General features: G+C 29.1%; 1 protein-coding gene across 2 annotated transcripts; it reads left to right on the plus strand.

Moving 5' to 3' along the window:
- The first annotated feature begins 224 nt into the window (after nucleotides 1–224).
- AP-1sigma (AP-1 complex subunit sigma-2) lies at nucleotides 225–12746 on the plus strand. Of its 2 annotated transcripts, none has more exons than XM_018505460.1 (5): nucleotides 225–324; nucleotides 412–590; nucleotides 1649–1757; nucleotides 1866–2003; nucleotides 12401–12746. In XM_018505460.1, the coding sequence occupies exons 1-5, from the start codon at nucleotides 322–324 to the stop codon at nucleotides 12443–12445; spliced, it is 474 nt and encodes a 157-aa protein (XP_018360962.1). In that variant the 5' UTR covers nucleotides 225–321; the 3' UTR covers nucleotides 12446–12746. The 2 variants fall into 2 exon arrangements, with proteins under 2 accessions (XP_018360962.1, XP_018360961.1); XM_018505459.1 differs by lacking the exon at nucleotides 12401–12746 and adding an exon at nucleotides 10774–11004.
- Nucleotides 12747–15906: the final 3160 nt, after the last annotated feature.

Here is a 15906-nt window from a genome sequence, read left to right on the forward strand (position 1 = left end):
TCCTTTCACTATGCAGGTCATCGTGAAAATATTTTTAACATTAACTTCTACCGATGACAACGTGCACTACGCCATGGACGCCATGATAAATTACGACCGATAACCACCGATTGCACCCGAATCAGAACCGACCAATCAACGCGTACCCGAATATGACGTAGGTAAGGACATGCGCAAGTTGAACGAGTTTTAGACAATTGATGAGCATACCCTTGTATTTTTATCATGGTTGGTCGTTGTCTATTACGCGTTGTGCCAGTTGTCACTAGTTGTGAGAGATAAAGAATCGTGCGAGACGCGAGATAGCAGGATTGTGACAATATGGTGAATCTTTACATTATGTCTCAAATTTATAATAAGGAACGTGACTCGAAAGTAATCCTTGACCATTACCTTCTTTTTTTTTTGCAGATGCAATTTATGTTACTGTTCAGTCGCCAAGGAAAGCTTCGTCTACAAAAGTGGTATGTTGCGCATCCAGATAAGTTGAAAAAGAAAATCACGCGCGAACTGATCACCACGATACTCGCACGAAAACCGAAAATGTCGAGTTTCTTAGAATGGAAGGACGTTAAGGTTGTTTACAAAAGGTATATAGTTCATCAACGATTTATGTATACTAAGCTAAAGAGCATTTCTACCAATGTGATTAATTTAATCTTGAGTTAAGCCTGCGGCACACGATGCTTGTTTTCCTACTGGATTGCTAGCTGGATTAGAATCTTGCCACTGTATTGGCTGCGATGCTGGCACTGACAGCATCACATCTAAAGCCATCCCCATTTCTTTTTTTAAGTTGATTCTACAATGGATTAGTAGTTCTACGCTTGCGTTCCGAATCAGGTATGAAGGGCATGATGTATAATTTTATCTTTATTACTTGTTGAACAACAAGAACAAATGGTGCATCATACATAACTCGGAACGTATCCTGAGTCTTATCGATGAATTGGTGAGGTTGTCCAAAGGCTAATTTCATCGATTCAGCGATAAGATTTAGAACCACTAACCCCTTGTAGAATCAATTCTTAGAACTAGAAGAAGATAAAAAATAAGTTAAACCAAGATTAAAGTTAATCTGCATAACAGAAATAAACGTAAAGCCTGGTTCCACCAATGTAATATTAACTTTGTTTAATTTACTCTATCTTTTTTTAAATAAAAAAAAATACAACTAGATAAACTAGATAAGTAAGTTAAATTGAATTTTGACCAAACTTTAATTAATTTGTAGAGTTATAATACTTTTATTATTTTATTAACATAAGTAGAATTATAATAAATCTTTGTCGTCCAATATATAGAAATAAATATTAGACTAGGGACAAAGAATTATGTAGCTGGAAATTTTAATTGTGTAGCAATTTCATTTGCTTGAATAAGATAATAATTATCTCAATAATTAATAATTAACATAAATAGAATTATTAATTTATTACTTAGCATATGGAAAAAAAATTAGATTAGAAATTTATTAGATTATCAACTCATTAGAATCAACAAAGAATTAATTAAAAATTTTGTTTTAATTTTTATTGCCAAATTAATCATTAATTCATCAAAATTTCGTCAAAGTTATCCTTAATCTGTGATATTTTATGATTTGTAGAAAGTTTTTTATCGTAAAAATTCTGATTTGTACTTAAAGATACGCAAGTTTATACTTTTGCTGTGCAATTGAGCAGAACGACAATGAATTACTGACATTGGAGATTATACATCGATATGTTGAATTATTGGATAAGTATTTTGGTAGTGTGAGTATTATATTATGGAAATCATATACTTAAAATACATTTCTGTTAAGCTTTGTAATTTGTTGTAATATTACATATTATAATTTATTATTTATAATCTATTATTAGGTATGCGAGTTGGATATAATTTTCAATTTCGAAAAGGCATATTTTATCTTAGACGAATTGCTTGTTGGTGGAGAAATTCAAGAAACTAGCAAAAAAAATGTATTGAAAGCCATTGCTGCCCAGGACCTATTACAGGAGGTTAGTTACGGGGATGTACCCCTTGAATTGTAACATGTCTTAACTTATTAATAGCACACAAAGGTTGTACACATACAGTTTTCTTTTACAGTCAATTTTTTTGCTGTAAAAGAAATATTTTTAGATTGTTTTATCTTTCTACTAGCTGTTTACACTTAATGCATTCTTAAGGAGCCATATATTTAGCAAAATTATACCCACAAATAGAAAGTACAAATGAAAGTTATATTTGCATATATGCATAATTAATTTAATATGTTAAAATGATCTATACTCCTTTCTTGCCAGTTATGTGTTGTTTTGATTAAACGATCATGATGAAATTGCAGAAGTCAAGTATGTATAAAATCTATTTAAACTAGGTGAAATTACAATCAAATTGCTTTTATCTCGATTTTCCCGGTTTAATTCTTTTTACAACATAAATTTACTATTTCTTTTTTATAGAAATATACATGTGAAAAATGTAATATTGAAGCAAATCTTTTTGACGTACAATCGATCTTGACAATTGTCTATTTTTTAAATATTTGACACCTAATAATAATAGATTTATACAGATACATAAACGAATTCATACAAAATACATGCATGAAGGCATTTGAAGATATTAATAATTGCCTCTTTATATGAAGCAATTCGAATTTCCTAGCTTTAATATTGTCTGTCTTCTTGCATAATCATAATAATATACATGCTATATCTCTTTAGAGACAGATGAGCTTCCTTCTTTGTTGACAATTCTATGTTGTTGTAATATTTGATGTTGCACAATGTGATTGAACGATATTTAGCTTTTGCATTTACGTTGATATTTCATATGTATATATGAGAAGTCTTATTGCTTGTATGAACACTATGATGTATAGTCACAATTGAGCACTAAGTTTACAAGTTATTTCACACGTGCTGTCTTATATATATATATAATATATAAAATTAGATAATTTTTAATATTTCATAAAAAAAATATTGTATTTGTATATTATAAATATTACTTTGAACTGGGAGATATTTTCAAAATTAATAACTCAAAGTAAGTCTTAGATCTATCTTTGTCGTAAATATCTCTATTATAAATATAGCTTTTCTGTATATTCCCACTGTCCTATTTTTTTAAAGCATGACCAACATATTGTCTGCATTGTAGTGTCATATAGTGATGATAGAAAATTATAAGATAAGTTTAAATGTTAAACATTGAATGTTGTTATAGACAGTCCAGACAATTCTACGTATGTAAATGCTTATATACGCTTCTCGTTTATCTATAATCTTGTATACTACTTTATTGTAAATATTTTAATTATTGACAACATTAAGTACATGTGCAACAGCATTTATATAGTGAATACTACTTAATAACTATTATTGCGTAATTTATATGACAGAAAAAGATATTTTTTGAAGTTTGTATTATTTCTTATAAATGTATACATAAGAAATGTTGGCCATCTAACTTTTTGATAATTGTAATTTTGATAGCTGTAATTTAAAACAAGAAATAGTACAAAAAAATTTTTAATACCTGCTGAAAGATAAAAGATATTATTGAACTCAAGATTTTACATAATAAATATATACAATGCAAAACGTTTGCAGTTGATTTTATTTATTTAAAAGAGATGATGCTAAATTTTTTTCAACCTATGTGCTATGACATTACTCTGTATATATTTTTGTGCTTAAATACTGATGAGTATTTAAAATATCGTACATCTTATATGAAGTATAGTATTGCAAAATAATTGATGAATCAAAGTTATATGTTCTAAATTGATAAGGAAATGCATAAAACAATAATTAAAGCGATAATTTAAATTTTATTTAAAATGTGTGCATTATACGAAATTTCGGAATTGTAATACCTACTGAGTGAGAAATTTTCTTTATTATTTCATTTATTCTACCATTTGAGTAGTTCAATTAATTAAACTATGTATTAATAACATATATTGTTTTCAATATGTATGCCATTTAAATGATTTAGTAAAAATAACATAGGGCGGTATTCACAGTCGGCTCTTATATTTAATGCCGTTTTAAGTGGTCTTAAAACGTCATAAATCACAATCATAGAATTGCATTAGCATATTAAAGCTCCTGAGTAGTCGCGGCGGCCATGTTCGAATCGTGACGTCAGGAGCGAAAAATGACACGTTAATTTATGCTGCAAGCCATTTGTAAATAAAGACAATTTGGATAAATCTAAAGGACGAGATTACTTTAAAATACCCATAAAAATGGGCAGAAACTGTCTTTTTCTTCCTTAACAGTCAGTAAATGGTCGTAAAAGGCAGGTAAAGTGAGTCTAATTTTGGGCAGAAACACACGGTTTGAACAACTGTTGAAATGAATGAAATATACTTTTACGTATCAAATTCCAGGATAACTATAGTTTCTGCCCATTTTTTAAGACTTTTATAAGTACGAGACACGTCACATTTTCATAATTAAGCAAATAATAACGAAATGGCATGCAGCAAAAATTTCGTCGTCAAAACGTCACTTTTCCACGCCTTTAAGTTCAGCCATTTTTTGTGGTGAGGCGCTGTAACTAGGGGGTTGATTGTATATTTCCAAATGAGATGAAAATTACAAAAGTGAACAAATTCACTAGAGTATTCATAATTTAATTGGTTAATACCTTGGTATCAATTCTCTAACTTTTATCATGGTGAAAATGTGAGCCATCTCACATCGCATGATTCCCTAACGTTCACCATGGTGCAATTGCGAACAATCTCACGGGAGTTCGTTTGGCAAGAAATTTTTTGTCGAATGGTGAGATCCGAGAAAGAAAGACTAAGAAATAAAGCGAATAGAGAGGAACCACAGCCGATTGAACCGACTAAATTGACAATTTTAAGGTTAAATATATAATTTTGCAGAGTCCAAAGACAAAAATAAAATCAAATGGCAATATACATGGTAGCAATTTTATTACTGGATGAAGAGGATGAAGAAGCTTTTGAATCACATAAGAGAACACGAAGAATACTTAGAGATGTTCATTTTCAACAGGATTGACTTTGTAAATAATGGTAGAAAATCGTTTAGGCCCAGTTCCACAACTCATGGTTTACTTTTAAACCACTTTTAATCAAAGTTCGACTTATTCGTCATCTGTTTTCAACTCTAGAATTGAAAAAAAATTAGGACTAAATTGAACTTTATGGCCGTGATCTGATTCATGCTGACAACGCTCATGAGCATCGTTTGCCTTCGTTTAACATTTGACAAACAACAAGGATAAAATGATTTTTAAGGGCTGTGAGCGTGAATCGGATCGCGGCTTATGTTTCACTTCATATTTTCATGTTTTTCCCAACACCGCCAACTCTAGTGATTTTGTATTTTCACTTCGTTGTTACAGAATCACGCGGACAAATTCACGTGAAATGAAAGTGCGAAAAGTTAGTGATCTCACTTGAATTACAGAATCGACCCCCTAGTAACTTTTGCTCACTTTTGTAATTTTCACCTTCTTTCAAAATCCACAATCGACCTCCAGTGCTACCAGGTGGTTGAAAAATTGGAAACTATAGTTATCCTGGAATTTAATACATAAAAGTGTATATTTAATTAATTTCAACAGCTGTTCAAACCGTGTGTTTCTCCCTGAAATTAGGCTCACTTTACCTGCCTTTTACGATCATTTACTGACTATTAGGGAAGAAAAAGACAGTTTCTGTCCATTTTTACAGATATTTTAAAGTAATCTCGTCCTTTAGATTTATCCAAATTGTCTTTATTTACAAATGACTTGCAGCATAAATTAACGGTAGATGGTACGCCAAAAAAGCAGTAGATTTGAAACTTAAGGCGATGCTAAAGCCTCCTGTTTTACCACATTTCCATTCGGTGAAAAATCTCCGTATTGGATGTACGGATTGCAAAAATATTATTACTTAAATTAAAGTACGCACAAACAGGACCTCAGCTGCACTGGATTTCATGAGAAAATCGAAAAAAAGTTTAAAATTCGTTAAAAATTCACTTACTTTTGGCTCGTACAGCTGTCACCTCAGATATATATTTGCTTGATATAAGAGTTGAGTCCATATCTTGAAAATAAGCGTGCAGCTGAGGTCACATTATTGAAACGAATGATACCGAATTTGTAGAACTAAGATTGAAAATCTAGAAAAGAAATATTTCCATCGAATAGAAAATATGTGTATACAGGTGCTTTGCGAAGACTGGGACTGTCAACAGAGCCGAAATTCCGTGTAGCAGTAGTTGCGCGGTCTTGCGATAGATGGTGCTGGCATATGTTAGATAAGAACAGATGTATGCATTTGAGTAAGACAGAATGATATATATTATATACATTATATAATGTAAAAACTGAATCAAAGATGTCACCACTATTATCGAATTTGGAATTAAAAAAGACTGTACTATCGATCTTGATCGAGTTGGGTAATCGGTTTAGCATCCCTTTAAAGACTCATATACGTTTCTCGAACTTGAAAAGTAGTCAAAATGTGATGAGAAATTGTAAGAAAACTATTGGGCTAATTGATTTAATTTTTTTTTTATTTTAAGGTGGATTTTTAAAGAGCATAAAACGTATAAATAAATTTAAAAAATAATTAAAAACATGGTGGCTGCGTCCAGTGACGTAGAACGTGTTTTTTTTTATTGAGTCAAACGGTGGGCATGATTCAGCTCGTAATTCTTCTGAAACAAAAATTTAAAATTTTGTATCATTTTTTAGAATCATAATTCTCGTGTGACAAGAGGAATTTGAGAAAAAAAAAAAATTACGGAAATGGTCATAATTTGAAAGAAAAGTCGTAATTTTCACCAAAAAATATTGTCTATTTTTTATTGCTATTTGAAAATAGTTAAATTTAATTAAAAAAGCTTTCGTGACGCGATAATGAATCTAATTTAGAATGCGTATGCCAAAGATGAAGTTAATCGGACGAACGGTGAGGCAGTTATCATGCCCACCGTTCTGAAAAATGCTATTTCGAGAAAAACACGTTTAAAGTTTTGCAAGGATAAAATAAAAAATTTTTACTTACGCTTAATTAGCGATGCCTGCACCATAAAGTTGGCCTTCCTCTGCAGTATGACCCTCTTCTGACTGCAATCTGTTCTATATTTCGACGACAATACACCCTACCGGTAACCGGTTAGAATTCTGACCTGCGGAGCGACCTGACTAGTTTCGTTAAAGCAGCTGTAACTTCGTCAATAATTCGAATATCGAACTCGTTTTGGTCTTAAAATGTTTCTAAGATATGTACCTTTTGAAATAAGCAAAAAAAAATCGGTTTTTTGAAACTGAGAAACGTATGTGAGCCCTTAAAGCGGTAGTCTTTTTTTCAAGAAATTTCGTAAAACTGTTAGAAAATAGAAAAAAATATTGTAGTTATAAGTAATACATACCGAAAATAACTCAGTAGCAAATGAAGTAAAAATTATAATAAAAAGAATGTACTCATACTTTTTCCTTTAATCTTTATTTATAAATTTCTCATTGATAATGAGTATTACAAATTATTTAATATTTTATAAAAAGTAACAGAAAAGAGATTCTAATCTGTATAAAATTGTTTTCCAGTTAAACACAAAAAAGAATAACATTAATGTTACAATTTTCCACTCAACAATGAAACTGCAATATAATTTATGTAATATGCCTTATGCATAACAGTAACATCATTGAGTAGAAAATTATAACGTTATTTTGTTTTTCCTTTAATCTTCAGTCTCACTAATTTGACTAGTCTTAGAATCAGTTAACATTTCATAATCTTTATTTTTCTTATACATATTGTTAGAATGCAGTTTAAATAGCTCTTCTAACATAGACATGGTATAGCAACTTTTACCGTTTAAGTATTCTTTTGTATGTATGAATCCAGAAAGAGTAGCAGATGAAATCGAATTTCTTACATCGGTTTTTATTAGATTAATTTGAGAAAATAATCTTTCGACGTTAACGGAGGAGTGAGGGAGAGAAAGTAATTGAATAGCAAATGTTCTGACTTTTCCAAACTTTGGCGTATTATCATTATATTTTTTTTCAGTACTGAAACCCAAAATTCTTCACCATTGTTGCTGAAATTTTGGATCAAATTCTTTTGTCAATCAAAGATACTAATCTTTGAGTAAAATGAGCAGTAACATAGGATATTATATAAGCAAAATAAAATAAAAAAAGATGGTAGATAACCTAGCTGAAACAGTAGGCAGTAGGTTGGTAAACCAAAACGGTAAATCTACCATTAAAATGAGAGGGCTGGCAGCATTGGCTGTAACACGCGCGCGCGCATGTACGCACACACACACAAGCACGAGCCTATGTACATGTGCTCGCTTTCGGCGCGCCGAGAGCACATGTATATGGGCTCATGCTTGTGTGTGGCTACCGATTTCGCCACATTTCGCCAGGCCGCCGATTAATTTTGAATCGCATGCTGACTACTCAGGAGCTTCAAGACATTACTTAAAATAGTCTTGAAATAAGAACGAACTATAAATACCGGCCATAAGTATCATTGTTCATTCTAGTCTATTATTAGCTTGTTTGAATAAGATATTAGTTTATGAAAAATAGACATGATAAATATAATATTTTACATACATAAATTTGTCTAATTTAGAAAAAATATAAAGCATAACTCAATATACTTAAATAAGTAAATGAAATAAATAAGAAATAAATTAAAGAAAGAATTAATTTTTTCTAAGTTTATAAATTATATTGCTCTACAAATGTACGCGCGCTCACACACGCACGCGCACACACACACACACGCGCGCGCGCGCGCGCGCGCGCGTGTATATACAGGGTGTTTCTGAAATAACGCCCACTAATCATACAGTGCTATTCCTAATAGAAAACTGAGTTGAAAAGTCCTGTACCATTTTGCAATTTTTGTAATAGACGAGATATTAATTTCTAAACATTGCCGAATAAACAGATAAAATCGATGTATAAGACAATTTTAAGATATCTTTCAGTGTTTTTAAAAATATTTTGAAAATGTTTCTTAAAAAACTCTTAAAGAGATACCTTATGGTTGTCTTACACGTCGGATTTTAGACATTTTGCTCATTGAGTAACTAAAAAAAATATTGCAAAAATTGCAAAATGGTAGAGAACTTTTCGACTCAGTTTTTTATTAAATAGCACTGTATAATTAGTGGGCGTTAGTTTAGAAATGTATATGTATATGTATACATATATTCGAGATTCGAGCTTTAATATTATTAATATTTCAAAAATTTGATTGACATTACTAAGATATTCTTTCGTCTTATATTTAAAAAAATATTTTTATTGATGAATTACAATAAAAAGCATTATTAGTTTTTTAAAATGTAAAACTTAAATTTGAATAATAAACACAATTAGGAAATATTAGTTAAATAAAAGTACTATATTTATGAATATTATATTTTTACAAATATTATATATAAATATTTATTTAAAAAATCAGGCATAATCTGAACACAACATATAATCATTTTATATTCGTCTTTGTAACATACTTTATGTAGATGGGATAAAAAATAAAAGTTGCTATAGAAATCCCATAAAATAATGCATGATATTTCATCGTATCGCGAGTTAATTTATGTATACATTGACTATAATAAATCAGGTGCACGTGATGTTAACAGAATGAGGAAATATTCTTAAATCGAGAACAAAGAACGTTACTAATGATTATATTGCGGATTTGCTTGAGACCAGCTTGCTCAGGTGCCGACGATAGTCATTGTGTATGGTAGAGATGTGGATGCAGAAAGCATGAAAAATATGAAAAATGTGAGGTAAAGAGAAAGATTGCTGGGCATGATGGCTATCATCAGAAACCGAGCAGTTAAATCAAGCGAGCTAATCCGCAAATTGCTATTAACTGCCATATAATTACATGTTTATACGAAAGCATGGCACCAATGCACTTGTATTATTTTTGATAAAGGTAAAAAAATGTTAACGATATTATTGCCATATTAATATATTATAAACTTCGTATTCAGATATAGATTAATCAGTTATTTCATAGATTATGATAGTAAAGCAACACTAGAACTAGTATAAATGAGAAGTGTATTATTACGTATATGTTGCCGTTTATAAATAACATGTGGATATGTGTATATGTATGCCTTCAAAATCTTTAATAAATATTTTTCAACAATTGTATTTATATTTTGCAACATTTGTCTCATATATTTTGTTTTCTAAGTAATGTATTATTTAGTTTTACTTTTCATGGAAAATTCCAAAGAATTTTACGGAGTTTTAATAACATTATTACCTACTTTACATAGGATAAGGCATTTGAAATGTGACATTAATTAAAGTATTTTTCAAAATATTGATTCCTAAGAAAAATGTTACAAGTAAAGGTTATAAAATTTAAAGTTATTGTAATTGGATGAGTTTAATTGATAACTAGCGATTCATTGTGCTTGTTGAGAAAAATTATTTCGTATATATAATTTTTTCTAAACAAAACACGAAAATGACAATGGATTTGTTATTAACAGAATATTTTTTTTATTATAATATTTTACGTTTATAATAACACTCTTGAAGTTTGGAAAAATATTGTAAAATAATTTTGATGTGGTTTAAAAAGAATACTATGGAACTTTTTAGTAGCGATTTGGTATAATATTTTTTAAATGTTGATGATATGTTAGTGTGATATCATGTGTGTTAAGTCTATCGTAAATAGGGACAAAGTAGAAGTTTAGCGAAGACTAGTTAGTTTTTCTTTGTTTGTTGTGGAAGGACGAAGCTGTGGAAGGTGCTCTGCGGGAGATAGGGCTTTTATAGGTACCCTATTGTTTGCATGAGCTTCATGGACAGAGTATCGACCAACACGATCGACCAAAAAACAAGAAAAGGCTTACCCGCTGCATGATGCCATTACGACTCTACTATATAAATATACATATAGATTCTCAAGTCAACTTACTAGTCATATACGAAACGTTTAAGACATCGTGCATTTTCTTTCTCCAACGAAAACTTAATCTAAGATAAATTAATAAAAAATATTTTTTTCTTATTTAAAAAATTTTTTAATCGAAAATATGATAGACATTTAAAATTTTGTTAAAAAGCATCATTTGTTTATTAAATTAAAGAAAATATAATATTTTCTTATATATTCGAAGAGTATAAAAATTTGAAAATTATTCACGAAAAATCGATTATTAGTTTATGATTCGAAATTGGAACAAACAAAATAAATACGAAAATATTCTTTCTCTGTCTTTTTTAATATCAGTTTTTAGTAATCATAGTTGAGAGAAAGTACACGATGCCTGGAGCATTCTCTGTGTATGTTAATATATTTTTATATCGAGAAAAATTACTCTTGCACATAGAACAAATTATTATGTTACTAACCAAAGGCTGAATTACGATTTTTAAACTTTAACCTATTAACGAGTAAGTGATATATATAGTTACCTTCCTCTACGTACTTTAATATTCAACTATGGCAATAAAATTGTCTGTATTTGTAAGTTATTTTTATGAAAATGTATATGTATTACTGAAGAGCGTCAGTATTAATGTGACTATTGCATAAAACGTATATTCTTACGCATCTATATATTTACTTAAAAAAAGAGGAACCTATCTTAATTATATGAATAATTGGAAACACCATATATCTCTTTATACTCTTTATATATTATATATGTACATATGCATATTATATATTATATAAACATCGTCAATTCTCTTAGTGTTATTATACATTAAGTGTACTAGCAATAAATATATCGTACAAAATCTTTATATTGTAATTGAAAATTAGCGCGCATAATACCTTTTAATCTACATTATATAATTTACGTTAGTCTCAGGTAAAAGTGACACATCTCAAGTTTTTACTGATAATTTATTAGTAAATTATTAATTTCTTAATAAACAATATAATAGATTCGTAACGAAACAATATGTTAGCTGGATATTTTTTATCATAAGCCATCGTGCAGTGTGAGCATATTGAGCTGAATCGCATTTACTATGATCCCATCTGGAGAATGGAATCTTTACAATTCGATTGCATGTAAAACAAGCAATTTTTATTAGCGCTTAAGATTTCAATTAAGGCAATATATGAACATGTGCTTTGTGTATCCAAAGTAAAAGTTACTCAGTTATATGAAAAGGGTTCAGTTCACCATTTGAAGCTGCATCAAGAAAGGATTTTTATTATGAAGTAGGTACGTGTACGTTTATATATATATATATATATATATTTGTATGTATATATTTTCATTCTATTTTTCGTAATGTATTTATAAAGTGCAGCGTCAAAGTAATTGATCCCTGTTCATATTATTATAAGACATTCCGAATACGATATTAATAAACTTGTGCTTTTGTATGTGTGTTGCAGGAGGAAACTCCCCAGGGATTCTTTGAAGATCACGGATTGGGATAATATTTTTTAAAACGATACGCGTGTTTCTTCGTAAGTCTACATTCCTACACACGACTATTTTATCATTCCTTATTTTCATTAATGCAATCTCCGTATCATTAAGATGGCTTCATATGACATGGCCAATGTACTTCAACATTAGCAAATATTACACATATACATATGACATAATTATCCATATGTGATATGAATGTAGGCCAATATTTAGTGAATGTGCGTAAAGTTAGTGCACATTGGCTGTATTGTCTGAAGCTGCCTATTTGAGCTTCAAAAATTATAAAAAAAGTGAAAAAAACATGAATATTTTGATGTGCAGATATATTTCCAATTGTTAAATTTATTATGCTATTTCAATCTTAATTAGTATTTAAAATTATTTCCTTAACTGGTATTTGGGGTCCAGTGTATTTAAAATTAGTATATCTTTACTTAAAGTTAACGTAATTAAACAATTTTTTTTTCATTTTATAAAGGTCAACATCCGAAAAATAAGATTATGTAAACTTATTTAAGATTGTGAAAGACATTTGTCATATACAATTTTTCACAATGTAGTTGAAAATGTTCGGGTCTATTGAATCCACAAATACCGATTAGGGTTAATGATACAGCGAAAAATATATCCACTATAAGTTTCAATATCTTTTCACACACACAGCCAAGACTTTTTCTTAGCTTTAAATAAAATATATTTATGCATATTTTTCAGCCGATCATATTTTATATAATTCTATCGAATAAACAGAAGATAGAATGATAATAATGGCAATCAAGCGTGTTTTAATATATGTATAAATAAACACGCCATCTTTATTACATAACATACATTTTATTTTGTTTAAAGTAAAGCCGTGCAATTAAAAAATTTTTTATACTTGATCTGTTTATTGAGCGAAAAATGACAAAATATATAAAAATTATCAAGGAGAGAGACAACATTCCGCGCTTTTTACATAGTGTGGAAAGTCAAGAAATACGATTGTTTTATTTGTTAAATTAATTTAAAATCTTTTTTCTTTTCTTTATGGAAAATTCTATTTATGTAATAAAACGAATGCAAAATGTGTTACGGTTGAGTAAATACTAATATAAAAAAATCATAAATATAGCATTCGCGCGCGCGCATCAAGTTTGAAAGATAAGTTATTTAATCGTTTATTATGAGATGTGATGTATTGTTAATTAAATATCGTATTCCGTATCACATAATATATCAATGAAATTTCGGGTATTTGCACATTTTTAATCATTGTTAGCAAAAAAATATTTATAACTCTAAAGATATCTTTTAGTTAAAATGTTAAGAAATCTACAGACTGCATCAGAAATATTGATAAATCGGTAGTAAATATGTGTTTTTTGATGAAAAGACAAGAGGTGTTATCCTTATTGTTAGTGAATTAGTTGATCATAGTTAATTATCAATTATAATTAATAATTAGAAAGATATTATTAAAGTGCTACGATGATATGTGTTTCTCAAATATGAATTATACATATGTTCATGGAAAGGAAAGTTTTCAAACAATAATAATTAAATTTGAAATTTATTAAATTAGTAATTAGATTGCTACTTGAAATTTTATTTAAAAAAAATCGAACATATTGAAGATTACATTTTTACTACCGATTTTTGTTTTTCAAGTAGGTCCAGAATAGTTAGAAAGTATTAGTATTTTTTAGAATAGACAATTATAACAATTATAATATGGTTACCTTTAATTCTTAACTGCCATAATGAAATTTTTATTTTAAGAGATTACCTTTTTGTAAATTTTTTACTTTCATCATTTTTTCAATTTCTATTATTAACCAACAGACGATTATAAATAAGATAAAAAATAGTAGTCCAAATATAAGTTCTAGATTTATTTGGGTTTATTGGAATCGAGTCACTAATTTTATTCGATCTTGAATCTATTATTGTTTATGTCATCCTACCTTTATTCTTATAAAAATTATTATATTATTATTTTATGTTATTTCATTATCATTTTATATAATATACTAATTTACAGTTAAAAAAAATTTATAGATTTTCTAATAAAATTTATTATTTCAAAAACTTACATGTTAATGTTAGACTGATGATTTGATGACTGAAATACATTTTTTCATTTATTTTCTCTATATACTTATTACTTTCCTGACTCCGTAGTATTACACGATAGTAAATATTCTCGCGTTACAACACAGTTAAGAGTTAAAGAATATTTAATTATTTTAGCATTTATCTTACTATATATAATGATGATTGCATTTCGAGCGAAAAAAAATGAATAAGAATTCAAAATCAGTTTCTTGGCAATAGTTTATTAGAAATATTTGGTGCGACATATATATACTATATATGCCTTTTGAAATGTTATGTCGTATCCTTGTTGAAAAGTTATGTCGTATCGTATTTTTATGAAGCTTAAAGCGTGCATACATAGTGTAGCAAAATGTAAAAGTTATCAATTTTCGTGTCCAATGCAGTTGTTGAAATGAATCGAGATATTTTGTTACATAAATGTACACCGTTAAGAAACTGTGCAATCGAAGTATATCAATATGTATTAGAAATCTCGATTTGTACTTTCCCTGTTAACAATCAGACAATAAGTTAAGTATATTCCTAAATATATATTCGCTTGTAACATTTATACGTTACGATATTATGATACAAACACACGTGTTGTATATACATATCTAATAATAATGGATATAATTGAATTCGAATTCCAAGAGAGGATATTCGTGTCTAATAAACAGCGTGCTCGTTTCAAGTGTTCAACATACAGTTACTTCTCTTTAAAGATTTTAGAAGAATATATAAAATATACTTACGTAAATATATATATATATATATATATATATATATCATACAAAAGTAGGATACCAAGTCACCTATTATGTGATGATATTAATTTGATATTGCAAATCCAATCGTGCAATCTCTTCCGCATAGTGCATCTTGGATATAATAATGTCCGACGGTACTTAAATTTTACCGGTGCATATCTTGAATAGTTTTTGGTCAAGCGGAACTTAATTATATCTGTTTTAAAAAGGTCTCGATTCGATGTCAGCTGTAAGAATTTGTAATAAAAAATAGGGGTCCCGTTTAAAAAACTCAAGATAACCTTGATGTGACATTTCCAAGATCGTTCAAGGTTAAACCACATAGGCCCTGTTTTTTATTATGCCTGCCATAATGGGTTACTTGGTATTCTACAACTTTTGTATGAAAAATTTTTCCCGAAAACATCATTTATCTGAGATAATTCAGTGCCCTTTTTTGTGACACCTTGTATATCTTTTCGGTTCAATGTTCTGTGTTTAAAAGTCCTTTTATTATAATACATAGGGTAAGGTTGCCGAAATCGCACCACTTTTCATATAATGGCTTATAACTCGGAAAGTAAGAAGGATATTCTCAATTTTTTTGCGGCGTAATAAACTGCAAGCTTTTCCCTTTC

This window comes from Trachymyrmex cornetzi, unplaced genomic scaffold (assembly GCF_001594075.2).
Source record: "Trachymyrmex cornetzi isolate Tcor2-1 unplaced genomic scaffold, Tcor1.1 scaffold206, whole genome shotgun sequence".
Taxonomy (NCBI): Eukaryota; Metazoa; Arthropoda; class Insecta; order Hymenoptera; family Formicidae; genus Trachymyrmex; species Trachymyrmex cornetzi.

What these genes read in the sequence shown, in the direction of transcription:
- AP-1sigma (XM_018505460.1), top strand. An exon ending in GTTAAGGTTGTTTACAAAAG is followed by an intron (nt 591 to 1,648) that starts GTATATAGTTCA and finishes TTGTACTTAAAG; the next exon opens with ATACGCAAGTTTATACTTTT. An exon ending in TGGATAAGTATTTTGGTAGT is followed by an intron (nt 1,758 to 1,865) that starts GTGAGTATTATA and finishes ATCTATTATTAG; the next exon opens with GTATGCGAGTTGGATATAAT.